A 16,549-nucleotide genomic window follows, 5' to 3' on the forward strand; every position below is an offset into this window, starting at 1 on the left:
TTTATTTAATTTGACAAAAATATTTTAATTTTAATTAAAATAAATTTTATCAAGTATCTTTTTTAAATGTAAGTATTTTTTTATTTTTTTTTTGTAAATGTAAGTACTTTTTTGTTATATTTGTTTAATTTTATAGATCTAAATATTTTTTGGTTCAAAAATTATTTAGGGACTTAATCGTTTAAAATATGCATGTTCATTGGGGTTTTTTTTCCCCATTTTTTCCATTATTTTATCACATTAACCAGTTTTGTAGGTCATAAGGATGTATGTAACAAGTTTTAGAAAGTCCAAAGATTTATTTAACATGTTTTGAAATGTCTAAGGACTTATTTGTTTCAAAAAATTGTCCAAGGACTTAATCAATCCAAACACTAAAGTCCATTGCGTTTTTTAGAACTTTTCCCAATATTTTTTGACTCGTTTATAGCAGCTGAGGCTAACAAGAAGGGTTTGAGATCGAACCCAATATGTCTTGCACTTTGTCAAAATCATCATACTTCTTTACCAATTAAGCTACATATTAGAAGCTGTTCATTTTCTATTAATATACCATGTTAACTAAAATTCAGTGAAATTTATTAAATTCTTGTTGAAGAACAGAATTATTGTTTAGAAATTATAATATATATTAAAAGATCTTGAAAATTTATAGAGGGTTTGAGAAAAAAACAATTCTTTTTTACTTAGTAAAATAAAGGGAGAAGTCTAGAAAAAACCTATTCATCATCATTATAAATGATCAAGTTTTTAATTTTTTTTTGGATAAATAAATAACTGAAATTTTCTATTATGAACGATTAAGTATTTGAAGCCTTTTTTGAAAATAAATAAACTAATGTTTAAAAATTTGTTACCTACATCATTTTAACTACAAAAACTACTTGTAATCGGCTTGGAAAAATTTAAAGTAAAAAAGAAAAAAACTAGATCAATTTAACGTTCCAAACCTACACCATTCGAACCCTTTGTATCTTATGCGATTCAAACCACTTGTAACCAACGTGATCATTCCCCCTCGCCACCTCATCTTCATAAAATATAAAAGCTTATAATAGAATCAAATCTATAATCATCTAAATCACAACCCAACATTTTTGTGTACTAGGTGTATTTTATTTACATTAATTTTTGTCTTGGAGGTCAATTTCTTGTTGATTTATTATGATTATATATTAACAACATGATCATTTAATACATATATATTTAAACTTATAACACAAAGATTCATCCCCTTTTGATTCTCTCAAGAATAAATAAATACTTCACAACCAAAATGATTTAAAATCGAAATACAAAAAAGTTACATTTTAAAGCATCTCTAGACACGTAAAATACGTGTCATGTTTGACAACGTGAATTGCTTGGTAGGGTAAGCTACCGAATGATTGATATCAACAGAAAACGGTCGTTGTAATATGCTTTTAGAAAACCCTAAAAACATTGCTTTACATCTTCAATGAGAGTCGTGAGAAATTACGTTTTGTTAAACGTTATTTTTGTTTATTCAGTTAACACGTACTGTAATTCGATTTGAGCTTTGAGAATCTGAAACATTGTCCTTGTAAAGTTACTTTACTCGTGATCAGAAACACGATTGAACTTTTAGGGTTTTTTTTAATATTACAAATAAGACGTGTAATTACCCGTTATTATATAAATGACAAAAATAATTATTTTTTGGATAATTAATTAATTTTATCAATTATTGTATGCTAATAAACAAACCAATAAACCCACATGATTACAAGAAGAAAAGAATTTATCAAGCATTAAAAATAATTAAAATTGAGCAAAAATTCAATCATTATCCCTCAAAACATGACAAAATAAAAGATTAAAAAATACATTAAAATAAAGCAAAAATGTATCTTTCAAGTGATACCCCAAATCTATTTTAGCAAATAAATTAATATGGAATTAACTTGCAAGACAATATTTGATATTTAAAACCATTTTTCATCTAATGAATAATTTCTATTTATTTATTTTGTAATCTATAAAATTATATTTTAATATTAAATTTAAATTTAAATAGTATTATTTGTTTATAAAAAAATCGAATTGAACAAATTTATACAGATCATAAAAGACCCAAATGTGACGAACGGTATCTAGAAAAAAAAAAGACAGTAAGACTGGAAAAAAAAAGGTTATATAACGTATTTCTTAACAGCTCCTTACTATAACATCGTCATTAACGTTTATAGTCGACCTTTTCAACTATATATCGATCTGATAAATTCATGGTAATTCAAAACTGAAACCGATACATTTTTTTTAAAATGACTTAATTTAATATTTTGAATTACTTATATAAAATTAATCAATTAAAAACAATAATTTATAATATTAAAATTAATAGATCATGCACGTGACCTCCAATAAACAAACACACATCATTTTGTTAGTGACATTGCTATGATTCCTTCATAGGAATATAGAATATAAATAAATCGCAAAAAAATGGCTGCCGTTTGTATTTCTTTATAATAAATATTGTTCTAAAAAAACCTCAGTTGTTTAAATGTGAGATTTTAAACAGGACATTCGAAATTTTGAGGTCCATATTTACATGTGTTTAGGGTCTTTTTTATCGACATGTGTAAAACTACAATCAAAATTATTTAGGTTCAAATTATTAATGGTTTTAGGTTTAGTTTTATATTGTTAATTGTTTTAGGTTTATCCCATTTTTGTTCTTAACTATTTCCTTTTATTATATATATATATATATATATATATATATATATATATATATATGCAAACATGAATAAAATAAGAGATAAGTTGAGTTGGTTTAAATCAACATCGAAGAAGGTGGTCACTATTAGTATCTGGACGGTTCACCATCGTAAAAAGGAGACGTTGTAGGTTCACTGTCGATGACAAGTTCACCGATGATGTTGTTGGCGTCGTAGGGTGGGTGTCACCCGCTAGTTGGTGACCGGGAAATGGGAGGTGAATCATTAGGAAATTAAAAAAGATGGGGAATAATATATATTGTTACTTGTGATAATACACTTGAGAGGATAAAGTGGTGTGCGTGCAATTTGGCCTGCGACCAATGGTTATCAGTATTTGTGATTTAGTATCACATGTGATTGACTCTAGTAAAACAACGTTCTCGTTTGAATCATTCCTCCATATATATATATATATATATATATATATATGTATGTATGTATGTATGTATGTGTTATATCAGTGTCATGGGAATGTCCGAGTATGTGAGGTGGAGGGTCCGAAGGCATATTCCTTAATTCCTTTGTTGAATATATATCCATAAATACGCCATCAACATTTTTTTTCAGGTTATCTTTTCATTCAATCAAATAAAAGAAAACTATAACCATATTAATAAAGGATCGTGTCGCTTTATTCAAACTAAAATGATATTTGTGCAACGCAGCAAGATACATCTTGATTTTAATATTTTATTTTATTTTTTATAACAGTCAATGTTATAATATGGTCTTATGTGATTTTGAAAAAACGATGATGTTTTTATTTTTAATAAAATATAAATTTGAAGATATCATAAAAATTTGACAAAAATATATCGATATTAATATCAAATTAACTATTTAAAATTCCTTATTTTTTGTGTAATTTTTAATTCAATTTTTTATTATAATTTAATTTAGTTTCAATAACGAAGTAGTTTATATTTGGTTTAATAATATAATTTTATTATAATTATAATAATTAATTATTTTGTTAGAACTCGATAATTATTCTAATTATATATTAGGTTTTTTATATTTTAAAATGAAATGTTTATCCTATATTTGATTATGATTCTCCGCAATTAGTTACACGAATTCAAACATGGAGCTTTAATAAGTTGTATTTGTGCATAATTTACTTGTAATCTGAAATTTTAAGTGATGCATCAATGTACAGTACTTCATGTATAAAAAATAGTTTTTAAGAGTTTTTGTCAAATGATTTATAATATAATATAGATACAAAACAGGTCTTATGTTCGACTCATACCCTCTCTGCTTCAGTTACTAAATGGGTCAAAAAATGCTCTCTTATATTGGTCACCTTGTAAGCGGGTTCCGTATGAAGTCGACTAAAGTTGTCGGTAATCAACTTTTGATCCAGACATCTCTGTTAACTATAAAAATTAAGAAATAACAACCTGACAACCATTCTGTAACTCGATCATTGAGTGTACGGTTTTGATCGGTTTTTACAATCAAAACAAAAGGCTTGAAACGACATACGAATCTACTTTTTCTTTTCTAATCATTTCTACGTATAAAAGTCAAAGTAAAATTTATTTTAAAATCATGTCTTTTTTATTATTATAAGAGGTAAAAAAATTAATTTTTTTAGAGGCCATGTTGTACCATCGAGGCTATAAATCCATAAAACAAGTAATAAATAAAATAAAATACAAATAAATTCATACCATATATTATATTAAGTGATTGTTTGTTTACCTCTTAATGGTTCCATTAAAAGATAGCCTCTAAATCGTTAAGAGATGAATCTTGTTTGACAAAAAAAATGTCTCTTAATGACTCTAAAACCCTCTAAATAATTTTGTATCTTGGGTTTCCTTTAACCATTCAGCACCATAATTTCATTGTAAATAATTATATTTCATTTTGCATTTTATCATGAGAGTCTCTTAATCATTTTGAACATTTAATCAATCTACATCAAACCATTCAGCAACTGGTAAACAGCCTCTAAGAGTCTTACAAATCAAAATAACCAAAATGTTTTAAAATAACAAAGTAACGTAAAAGGACTTGAATAAAAATCATTCTTCTACCATATACAATTGGGTAACTGTTTTTTGAAGGTCTGTTTCATATGACACATTGGAACACCCTCTGCAACTGCCCTAACCATATCGTTCTTCAGTGGCGTGTAGTTCAGTTGACAAAAGGGCAGATCGACTTTACTCAAATACAAGATAGGCCCCGGTCCCAATCCTGGACCACTCCCGCTATCCTCGGCCACTGTACGAACTAAATGAAAATTCTCTCACGTTGATGTGTTTAAAAACAGGTCCCATACAGAATCAATTGAAATTATCAGTAATCATAACCTTTTGAAAAATAAAAGAAAATGTCAGGTTTATGTTGAGATGAAGAGTAATATTTACAAGCGTTCGAATTATTTGCATGTGATTGTGAAATATAAGAGGTATGTCGACTGTCTAATTGCTAGGATTCCTTGATAGACAAATTCAACCCTTCAACAATCCTAAATTACATTTCACCCCCTACCCTAGGGGTGTTAAACATTCCAATGTTTAACGAACTGCTCAATTTCAAGCTTAATAATTTTCAAACTCGAACTGATCAATACAAATAAAGTTCGTTCAACTTAATCAGTCGAATTTCATAACATCGATTTTTGACTCAATTTGTTCGAAAACTCGGTTAGTTTTTTCGAGTCAAATCGAGCCATACAACCGAATATTTTCAAACTGAAATATATGTTTAGAAAATATACAATCAAAATATAAAATTTGAACTGTACGAACGAATTAATTGATCTCGAGTTTAGACCTATAAATGAACTTATAAAACTTAGATTTTATGTCATAATGTGTAATTCAAAATTGTTAAACGGACATAGCTCTTAACCATTTAAAAAATATATTCAAGCTTGAGCATATTTTGAAAAAAGTATTCTGAGTTTCAACATATTTTTGAAAAAACTATTCGAGATCGAACATGATGCCAAACCCACCGCATAATGACGTTAGATTTAGAGTAAGCAACAAATAGAGGTCGACAAGATGGAGGGGGTATCGAGACAGGTCTATGACATGTGTAAAACTTCATTAGATTTTTTTTCAAAAGAGCCCTTAAAAAAAAAGAATGAATGTTCCAATTAGACTTGTTCATGGGCGGGACGACCCGTTAGACCCGGCCTATACGGCCCGCTCGAAATACGGGCTTGGACAACCATTTCGATAAAATGGACGGGCCCGGGTTTGTTCGTTAAAATTAACGGGCGGACATGGACAATGTAAAAAATATAAATGGACAGACCCCGAGCCGTTTATGCTTTATAATTAATATTTTTTACGGACTTTTTGATTTTCTTTGAGAACCCAAAAGGCTCTACATTATCTTTGTTAGCATCCTTATGTCAAAAGTCCTAATCGATCAACAATGTATAGAGTCAGTAGTTGCTTAAAGTTTTAATTGCAACAATGTTTTTCCTTCACTTTTTGGTTCAACATTTGTTAATTAAGAGTTACACTTTTTAGACCCGTTAGTCTGTGGGCAAAGCCAGCCCGTTTATAGGGCAGACAAAGGCAAGTTGTCAAGCCCCAAAAAAAGGGCTTGGGTTTACAATATTAGGTCACTTGGACCCCAAAAAAATTGACCCGACCCAAGCCCGGCCCGGGCCCACAAATGAACACCTCTAGTTCCAATATATAACGATGAGAAATCGTCCATGTCTAGCCAATATTAGTCCCTAGAGTGGTAGTAGACCTTGTTTTGATACCATGTGATATATGTAGAACCCTGTTGGATTACTCTCGAGAAAAGCTCTTGACAAGAAAAACATTGACGAAAAATTGTCTAAGTCTAACTGATGCAAAGTATGGGGACTAGACCACTCAAAAGACTGATTCACCGGTGTCAAAAGCTTAAAATGAACAATCCTACATTTCTAGTAAGTCAACATGAACATTAAGGGAAAAAAAGAACAATATATACCAATTCCAACAGACATCAAGACTGAAATAGACAACGATTTTAACAAATTAAAATCAATGAATAACATTAGAACGAATCATCGTTAACTCATACAGAAGACCGGAAAAAGTGTGTTTACTCGACACCAACCCTATGTTTGAAACAACACGATCCTTATCCCTCAAGTTACGTATCAATCTTTAGTAGAAGACCATAATGTTAGCATTATGATCCATTCAAGATTCATAACAACACATTAATCCAAGGATCCATTGTAAACACGGATTGGGCAGGTGCTCCACTCCTACCAGGGCGGCAACGTTTATTGGTGTCAAGAGGTCAAGTAAACAACACTATCTTTTATCTGGTAAGCAATGCTTACTCAGTAAGAGGCTATAAGCACTTAATAAACCATAAGCCACTTGCATCACACATCAGTTTAAAAGGTTTTGTCCGATCTAGAGTTACCACAACAGGAGCTGAAATCAAAGTTCTTTTTTTCTTTCCAAAATGTTAAAAGCATTTCCACAAGCCTCATTGAAATCAAACTAACAATGAATAGAGGTTTTGAGATCTTTGAGAAGTCTTTTATAAATCTTCTGTAAAATCCAGCATGCATGTGGACAGCGATAGCAGGGGTGCGATCCCAGATCCAAGAGCGACACACGCAAACGTTTTCTCACATGTAGAACCGATATCATCACTTTGTATTTTTATCGGTTGGGAAGAGACAAGAGAGACTTTCTTCCCTATTATTGAATGACCCATTAGCTAAATTTGAATTGCATCATAATAATTTTGATAGCACATGCCACTGCACAATGAGCACAAAATTTCTAATAATGATACTAGAGACATATATTCTTTTTGATTCCATGACAAAATGTTCCTTCCATATCTAGATATCGAGTTTAAGAAGTTACCCAAAAATACGTTACACCGACAAGCATATAATTTAAGACCAAATAATTTCATCACTAGCTCCCTTAGGTCGATTATTTAGGAGAATAATGTTCTGACGTATCTCTGACAGATTCCGAGGCATTTTTCTATTAGGCAGACATTTCTTAAATCGATCATGCAATTAAGAATAAATTTTTCATAATGTTGTTCTCCTAAATAATCCCTCCTAAGTTCTAGGCAAGCAAAACTTTGTAAAATGGTATCAATGACTATTAGGTAGAGACGTTAAGTCTGTTAAAAGGTCAATGCATTTGAGAACAAATTTGTCAGAATGTTATTCGCTTAAAATAACCCCTCCTAAGTTCTACTGTTCTAGGCAAGCAAAATTGTGCAAAATAATACCAATGACTGTTAGGTAGAGGCGTTAAATCTGTTAAAAGGTAATGCATTTAAGAATAAATTTGCTTGATAACTATTCTCTTAAATTACCCCTCAGTAGGCAAGCAAAAATGTGAAAAATGGTAGCAATGATGTCTATGAAGGGTAAATATGGAAAACTGCTGACGTGGAGAAGAGTCATAAGACCCCATTTCATATATGATATTGTCTAAGAAGCAAGACTAGAAGCAATAATATATGATGAACCAATACTTAAAATTGCAAACTAGTACATGTCTTTATTGGAAGTATATATACAGAGACTTTGCATTATGTGAGAACAGGTTGTTTTCACAAGACTCGTGAGACCACATAAATAACACTAAGCCTTTACAGTAAAACATTCTGAAGGTAAACCTTCACAGTGTTTTTGCTGTGAAGGTTCGGTGTTCTTTGCTATGAAGTTTCAGTGTTATTTTGTGGTTGGCCTCACGAAAATAGTTTGGTCTCACGTAAACCCAACCCTATACATATAGATAGATAGATGGAGTTCAAACAAGAACAGTAACTAAATAAAAGAACACAAAAACGGCTAAATCTAGTGCAAAATCATATGTGATTTTACTTAAACAGTCAACGTAAAGGTGTGCCGGAGACGTGGTCTGCAGCCTCACTTGCGACCATAGTCGTGCGTCACATGTGGTTTCACACATGATTTTAGTGTAAAATCACATGTGATTCGACCGTTTTCTTATTCCTTATTTGGTTAATATTCTCGTATGAACCTGACTCTCTATGTATATAATATAAAAACAAAACTCACACACATAACGCACCTTTGGTGAGACTTGAACACTTGACCTCCACATGGATTGGGATCTGCCGGTAATCGTTGAGCCAATGACCCTTTGGTAGAACTGTCTTAACTTTCCAGAAACCAAGCTGGGAAATAAGTGAAAGTTCTTCAGTTTAATGGACAAAAAGTGCATATTGGTGTCAAAAAGTTAAATTTAAATGTACTGAAATGCAATAAAAATCTCAATTCTCTTCATCATTAAGGTCTTGTTTACTGCCGTTACCTATAAATAATATCAAGCACAAATGGTTGTTCATATGCATACATAAGTTTTACTAACGTAACTGTTTGCATTCTACAAAGTGCAAATTGAAGGGTCAAAAACCATGGATGACAGACCACCCTTCTTTAAACTCGGTCACAGGTTCATAACACTTGGTGGTCGGTACTACTGACCATTAGCTATAACTAACTAAACCAAAACACATGAAGTGTGACAGCCAATAGCTTTCAGAAGAGCTGACTCAGTATTTGCGAGCCGGTTTCTGGGTCGGCAGCAATCCAAAACGCTTCTTCAAGAGAACCCTCTGCCTCGAGAATTTGTCATCAGGTGAAAACCGGGCTGCAGTTGGAAGAAAACTCAAATCATGTAAAATCACACACAAATCCAAGCACTAAAAATGTTAAAGGTCAACTGGGCCTTGGGGCTACTCCGTCTCCGGTGTCTCTTCAAAGCCTCTAGGTTACAGCGATCAAAACATGAAATCGCGGTCAGGACCTTGATTTGAAATAGCGGTTAGCGCGATGGTAAAGCGGTGATATAGCGGTCAAAAAATAGCGGTTCATATAATAGTTAAAATCATATATATGCATACATAACTCAACATATTTTGTGTTCAATAAAAATATATATAAGAGTAATGATGTCCAAGTCCAAATAAAAATAGTTGAACAACGTGAATACTCTAATTCAAATCAAGAGGTCAAAGTGATGGTGTCCAAATCCAAAAAAACAAGAATAATGGTGTCCCAAGTTCAAAAAAATGAAAATGTGTCCTAGTCCAAAAAAATAAGAATAATGAGGCCTTGATATTGTCGGACTAAAATAAAACCGGATGCAAGTCCTAAATAAAAGCCCACAAAATTACTTTTTTAACACCATAAAAGCCTATCTACAAACAGCTGTTATGCGGCTGCTTTTTTGCATTCAAAATGTGGTCATTTAGCAGTCAACGCTAATCGCGGAACCATTATTTCAGACCGCTATTTGTGCCCATGACCGTTAACCGTGATGGCACCGCTATAATGGTGCGATTAGCAGCATAGCACTAGAGAAATCAAGGCTATTAACTTCAGGGGCATGGGATCCGTCGAGGTGCACGCAAATTGACACGGACACCCACGGCCACAGTTACCCAGAAAAAAGAATATCCAAGCACCAAGAATGCTGTTTATTTTTTATTTTGGGACTGAACATGTTTAGGATCCTTTCCAATCAACTCTTTGATATTCTTGCCATGATGCACAAATGGACAAGTAAAAACAGAGACTTGATACTCAAACAAGCCACATGAGTCGGAAGTCCAAAAGGGACCAAGCACATACCACATTCTATGTTGTTGAAGGCACATGCAGGGAACATATACATAAAGGGTACGTTCGGACTCGATGAGCAAGATTGAGGTAGGCAGGTAAGAGAATTGTGCAAGGTTTTAGAGTTTTAATTTGACATGGGTAGTTTAGTAATTTATCAATCTTTTTTATTGTTCCACCTACTTTGGTGGGACAAAAGAATGCATTTTTTTGTCCCTATCAGTTGTGTCATGTCCCGGTCTAAATGACGCATCAAACGTGGGACAAGAAGTTTTTGTTCTCTCATGCCTCCTAACATCCCGTGTACCAAATGCACCCAATACAAGCAAGAAAACATACCAGGATGAGCTGACTGTGTGGCCAATCCAAGTGGTGATTCTTTCTGCACACCAACAAAAAACGACACAATAAGATCGATCGCCTAAAATCTATTTTACATAATGCATGAACAGATATCACTATAAAGCAGCCTAAGGCTTTATAGATACCTACATACTGATAGATGCATTTGTTAACAGAGAAGAGAATGAGAAGAAACAGTCAAAAATCACACGTTGAAGAAATGACGAAGAGATCAATTTGCTGCAAGTTAATCGTGCAAACATGCAATCTAATGCAGAAACATAACAGATTGATGGACTGGAAATACAATTACACAAACATGGATGCATAAATCATGCTACATTGCCTTAAATAAATTTATGTGCAGGATAAATTAAATTTGCGGTTCAAGTGCCATTCAAGTAAGCAAACAACTTACATATTCTCCATTTAAACATCATAAGTTCATTATTTTGCACCTGGCTTGTCAATAAATCCATATTTGATCATATGCCTCTTGATTTCCCAATAGAAAGTGGAAACTGGAGATACTGAGAAAACAATGCAAGAACCATCTTGATGGTTGATTTCCAATATTTTATTGCAATGAACAGACGAGAGAATAGGAGTTGTTATGAAGGATTTCAAGAATGTGTTGAGCACTACAAATTTGTTAGATAGTATATTTTATGTACTTCCATCAATTAGTCTTTAGCATTGGTAATATGCACAAAACTGACGAAATATGAAACCTTCAGACCCCATTTTTTCGCAACACTTGCCTATAAATGTAAACAAAGTCGTGATTTTTGTTTGATAACAAATCAATACCCTCCATTTAAACAAAGCTTTGATTATTGGGTTTGAAATCTCAACTAAAGTCTAATATTCGGCATGTTTTTTGTAAACCATGAAAACATCAATATCAAGTTTACAATTACAACTCTTGTCTATAATAATTTAGACTCATCAATTTCCCAAAAATGTAAGCACTTGTCAAACACAGTTTTGTGTCTAGTTTACACTCCTTTATATTGTATCACTAAAACAAAAAACAAAAGGCTACCAAACAGACCTTGTGTTCTTCTTGTTTTTACCTTTCAGCATTTTCATTGTTTGGGTTCCATTTATAAAATGCAAACAGAAATGGGAATTTGATTCCATTTAATTGATGGGACAGGAATGAAGATGAGACACACAAACTTGAAAACAGATGAAAATCATAAAAACAATTGGAACCTTAGTAACTTTGTATAAATAATCTGTTAGTCACAGTGAGCTACCATTCTGCTTGGTAGAAAAAAATTCAAAATAACTGCCTCTACAACTTGTATTGTTTAAAGATGCAAATACCCATTTATAAACAAACAGACCAAGTTAGGATGTATCATCATGATTTCACAACCAAGTTCGAAAGAATGAAATCAAGTTCACCAAAAAAGAAACATAAGTCGAACTACTAACACTGTAACACAAACTCCTGCAGCAAATGGAACAGGGAAAAGAAACATGACAACTTCAAAAAGGGGCAAAAGAAATACAAATTATTGCAAATAAGTACCAACTCTTTTAAGAACAAGAATGCCTTAAAAGAACGAACCTTAGTGGTGTAAACTTTGTCACCATTTTCGTTTATGTAAAACTGGAGATACATCTTGGTTCAGTATACTGCAAGAACCACAAGAGCATGAGGTCAATATCAAAATCAGACTCGGATACACAAATTATAAGAACATCACCCACCGGTCGAGGTGGGAAGCGATTCATTCTAGCCAAACAAACAAAATAGCAGAAACCTTGTGCAAAAGTTGATGCAGCTATCAAAATTTTCCATGTAACAAATACAAATCTTAGCAATTTTAAATTCCACATTTCCAATGCATAAAAACTGATGATTTTGCTTCTTATTTACCAGAAGAACGACCCTCTTAGCTGAAAAAATCTCAAGAACAAACAACGCAGCGCTAGCAAGGTTTAATCAAACACCTCTATGATTGTCTATCAACAACGTCCCAAAAATTTAAGCATTTTAATCGGAAACAGACGAGCCAGTAACCAAAAGGATAGTACGTGAAACAGAATATTTTGGGGAAGAAATAAGAAACTACCTTGATTCGCCGGAGGGGAACGACGACGGTCGAACAGATGTCTTCCGATGGTAGACAACGGCAACGAATTCTAGGGTTTTTCTTGGGGTTTTAGGGCTTTATAGTTTATATGATCGATAACCCGCAATAAAATAAAAGCAGATTGAACCCTGAACTTTGTACTAATTCCAATTTGTATCCTTGTACTTTGAAAATATCCACTAGTGAAATAAAATAATTTTTATTTTTCCATTTTTTGTGATCTACGTATAAATTAAGAATAAACAAATTTTAGTGTAAACTACAAATTTGGTTCTCGTGGCTTGTAAAAAATAACATTGTCTATCATTACAAAGAGATGTTTGTTTACATCTTAATGGTGTCATTAAGATGCAGCATCTGAATCGCATAGAGGTAAGAGTTATTTGGCAAAAAAAATTAAGTCTCTTTTAATGGTACCAATATCCTCTAAACGTTTTTCATCTAGGGTAAAGCTAAATGGTTCATAACTCTTTTCTTCCACATTCGCCCTTTGAACATCGGTCTCCCACCTCCACACTATCGCCTCCAAAGTTGAGAGCCTCCCAACGCCCGATCCCTCTAGTTCATATCTGATGATCCTTCCTCCCAGCGTCTGCTCCCGTGACGGTCTGCTCTCCGTCGAGTTCTAGGTATTTTTGCTTCTGTTTATCGTTGATTTCTTTGTTTGTTACCATCGAGTTCTTCTTCTATTTATCATCGATTGATAGTTGATTTTTGCTTCTGTTTATCATCAATTTATGCTTTTGTTTGTCATCGATTTATAGTCAGTTTGTGCTTATCGATTTATGCTTTTGTATATCATAGATTTCTGCTTTTGTTCAGTTTCTTTTTGTGTTTATCATATGCACCTGTCGGAATCAAAGGATGGTGCTCTTGGTGTCGCACCCAAGTCAAATTTTGGTCAAGACCTGCACTTGTTGGAATCAAATTTCTGTTTAAGATATGCACCTTTTCTTTTGCCTCAAACAAAAATACCCAAGTCAATTCTGGTTAAAAAGCCTGTATTGGCTCCATTGTTTTTAGTTTGGTTAATAGCAAGAGGAAATTCACAGTACTGTGACCACAATAATTTTTTTCTATCAAATGGATGAAAACATTGGAGTTGATTTGGACCATAATCCTCAAACCTTCTGTCAACTTGTTTGGATTAATAGGAAATGTTGTTTTGAATTTAATATTATTGAGTATGTAGTTATATTTGCAAAGTAGTTGTTTATTCAGTTATTTACCAAACAACTATATTTCATTTAGAAATAAATCCTACAGAGAGTTAAAATGGTAATTTGTTATCATTCAGATTGTCCATTCTGAACATTTACCAAACAACCATATTTCATTATACACTATATCATACATAGTCTCTTAAGCATTCTGACAATTTAACCATTTTGTATTAAACCATTCAGCCATTGTCAAACAACCCCTAACTTGATTGAAATATTTTTTCCTAAGAGAAGAAAAATATTTTAAATAACTTGTAATCTTAGTCTGTTTCGATCTTTCTGGAGATTTTATACATAAAAACGACTTAAATCTTTGATAATTCTTTATACTAAGGCCATCATTTATTTCTTATATCATCCCTTGACATCTCCCAATCTTATCTCACTTCTACCCTCCAGATTCTTGACTTCTATAACATTCCTGGTTCAGCCACTGTCTTTCATACCAAGTAAGAGATGCTTACCAACAATCTATTTTAGTAGCCGAGAATTTACCTGATAAGTAAGTAAGGATAGTAAGGGGTCGTTTACCAAATGGTTACTCGGATAAGCGCTTATCAAGTCACATTCTTTTACCAAATTAATATGACAAAGACCAAGAATCTTACCTGGTAAGAGCGAAGGCACGAACCGAGAGTTTTACCCGGTAAGTGGTGGCAACGACTCTTACCACGGTTATCACTTACTAGGTAAATTGTTATATACGTAGTCGTTTTTGTAGACTAAAATATTACCCGATAAGTATGCAATAGAGTTGAAATTTACCGTTAAGCGCTTACCGGATAAGTGTTTAGGTAAACGGCCCCTAACTCTTGCTAGTAAACATTTACTCAAAAAACGCGTGATAAGTCGACCCTTACTTTAAAGGGAGGTTCAATAGAACACAAAAAGAGTTTTTTTTTTAAAAGGATCCTTATCGATGATATGAAAGGTTCAAATGTAACTGTGCTGAAAACCGTGAATTTTATTTTTGACAAAATACAACCACGCATGTTATTCACAATAATTAAAATAGGTAGAGGTTCGGATAAATGCCCTTATTTTTTTTAAATGTCTTCTCTTCAACTAACACAGGGGTGTAAATGATTTGAGTTTTTAACGAGCTATTCGAAGTCAAGTCAATCTTGAACACAAAATAAAACTCGTCCAACTTAACGATTCGAGTTTCATAACACCAATGTTCGACTCGACTTGTACGAAAACTCGATTAATTTTTTATCACTCGAGCTGACTTGAGCCATTCGAGCATACACTTTTTCAAACCAAACATACCTATATGCTCATAAACCACACACTAAAATATTAAAATTATCGAGCTCGAACCAATAAACGAGTTAATCAATAGGTAGCTTGAACCCATAAATGAGCATCGAGCTTGATAATTCAAAAAAATCCTTGAACCCTATTTAAAAATATATATATTTGAGCTTGAGTCTGGTAGTATTTTTCAAGCCGAGCTCAAATAACCTACTGTTTAACCCGACATGGTTCCTTTGCATCCATAAAGGAACCCTACTGAGTATATATACAGGGGCAAACCTATAGGGTTCGATGGAATCCGGCGGAATTTGAAGGAATTGGAATATTCGAGTTTCATTATCGCGTTTGGTTCATTCTTTGAGTTTTGGTAAGGAATTCAAATTCCACATTCTTAGGTTCTAGCAAAAAAAAATTCAATTCTTTCGTACCATCTTTTAAGAAAAAAAAAACTATTATACACTAATAATACTCAATTCCATTCCATCGCACCACGATGGATGTCATCACCCTTGCCACTGGCACCGCCACCTCCAGCATCGTCATCACTGTCGCCAGCACCGTCGCATGACTCGCATTCACCCCCACTGCCACCACCGCAGTCGCTGCCACCATCACCACCACTTTCTCCATCGCATCTACCTCCAACGCGCCATCATCATCGTTACAATTGTTGCCTTCACCCTCACTACCACCAACACCACAGTCATCACCACCCCTACCATCTACACCACTACCGCCTCCAATCCACCTCCACTATTATATTCAATGAACCAACTAGACAAATTTTATTTTTTTGACAGATTTTATTTTAATTCCTATGAACCAAATGCATGATCAAACATGATTAAATTTCATTCCAATTCCTTCGTATTCCAATTTCTTTGACAAATTCTTATATGTGAACCAGATACCACCTTGGTAACCACAAGAGTGGTACCTGATTGGTTTGAGCTTGGCTTCAAAGGTTAAAAGGACCAGGAGGTCTCAGATTCAAATCCAAGGAGGAATAAAAATCCACTTATGGCCATAGAGGTTCAAATGCGGTGACTCCGAGCTATCTGCAAAACAGATGATCGTCCTGTATTAGTCCGCTCCCATAACAGTTGGATACCCTGGTTAATAAAAAAATAAAAAAATACGACCTTGGTTTTCATTGTATCAAGTTCCGTAACCGGTCGAAAGCCAAGGTAGCGCGGCCTGCGGGGTGTTCTTATCTACGAAAAACCACACGCACTCGACACTTCAAACCCACGTCTCCCCCAC

General features: G+C 33.3%; 1 protein-coding gene across 1 annotated transcript; it reads right to left on the minus strand.

Annotated features, from left to right (window-relative positions):
• Positions 1-8,989: 8,989 nt before the first annotated feature.
• Positions 8,990-12,866, minus strand: LOC112517642 (H/ACA ribonucleoprotein complex subunit 3-like protein). Its single transcript, XM_025125005.1, has 4 exons — positions 12,783-12,866; positions 12,275-12,342; positions 10,693-10,735; positions 8,990-9,382 (listed from the first exon to the last, which is right to left on the minus strand). The coding sequence occupies exons 2-4, from the start codon at positions 12,326-12,328 to the stop codon at positions 9,285-9,287; spliced, it is 195 nt and encodes a 64-aa protein (XP_024980773.1). The 5' UTR covers positions 12,329-12,342; positions 12,783-12,866; the 3' UTR covers positions 8,990-9,284.
• Positions 12,867-16,549: the final 3,683 nt, after the last annotated feature.

This window comes from Cynara cardunculus (assembly GCF_001531365.2).
Source record: "Cynara cardunculus var. scolymus isolate 2C chromosome LG 9, CcrdV1, whole genome shotgun sequence".
NCBI classification, from domain to species: domain Eukaryota; kingdom Viridiplantae; phylum Streptophyta; class Magnoliopsida; order Asterales; family Asteraceae; genus Cynara; species Cynara cardunculus.

Coding starts and splice junctions, on each gene's coding strand:
- LOC112517642 (XM_025125005.1), bottom strand. CDS start 12,328: ATGTATCTCCAGTTTTACATAAACGAAAATGGTGACAAAGTTTACACC. Junction 10,736..12,274: donor ACAAAGTTTACACCACTAAG/GTTCGTTCTTTT, acceptor GTTGGTGTGCAG/AAAGAATCACCACTTGGATT. Junction 9,383..10,692: donor CACACAGTCAGCTCATCCTG/GTATGTTTTCTT, acceptor TTCCAACTGCAG/CCCGGTTTTCACCTGATGAC.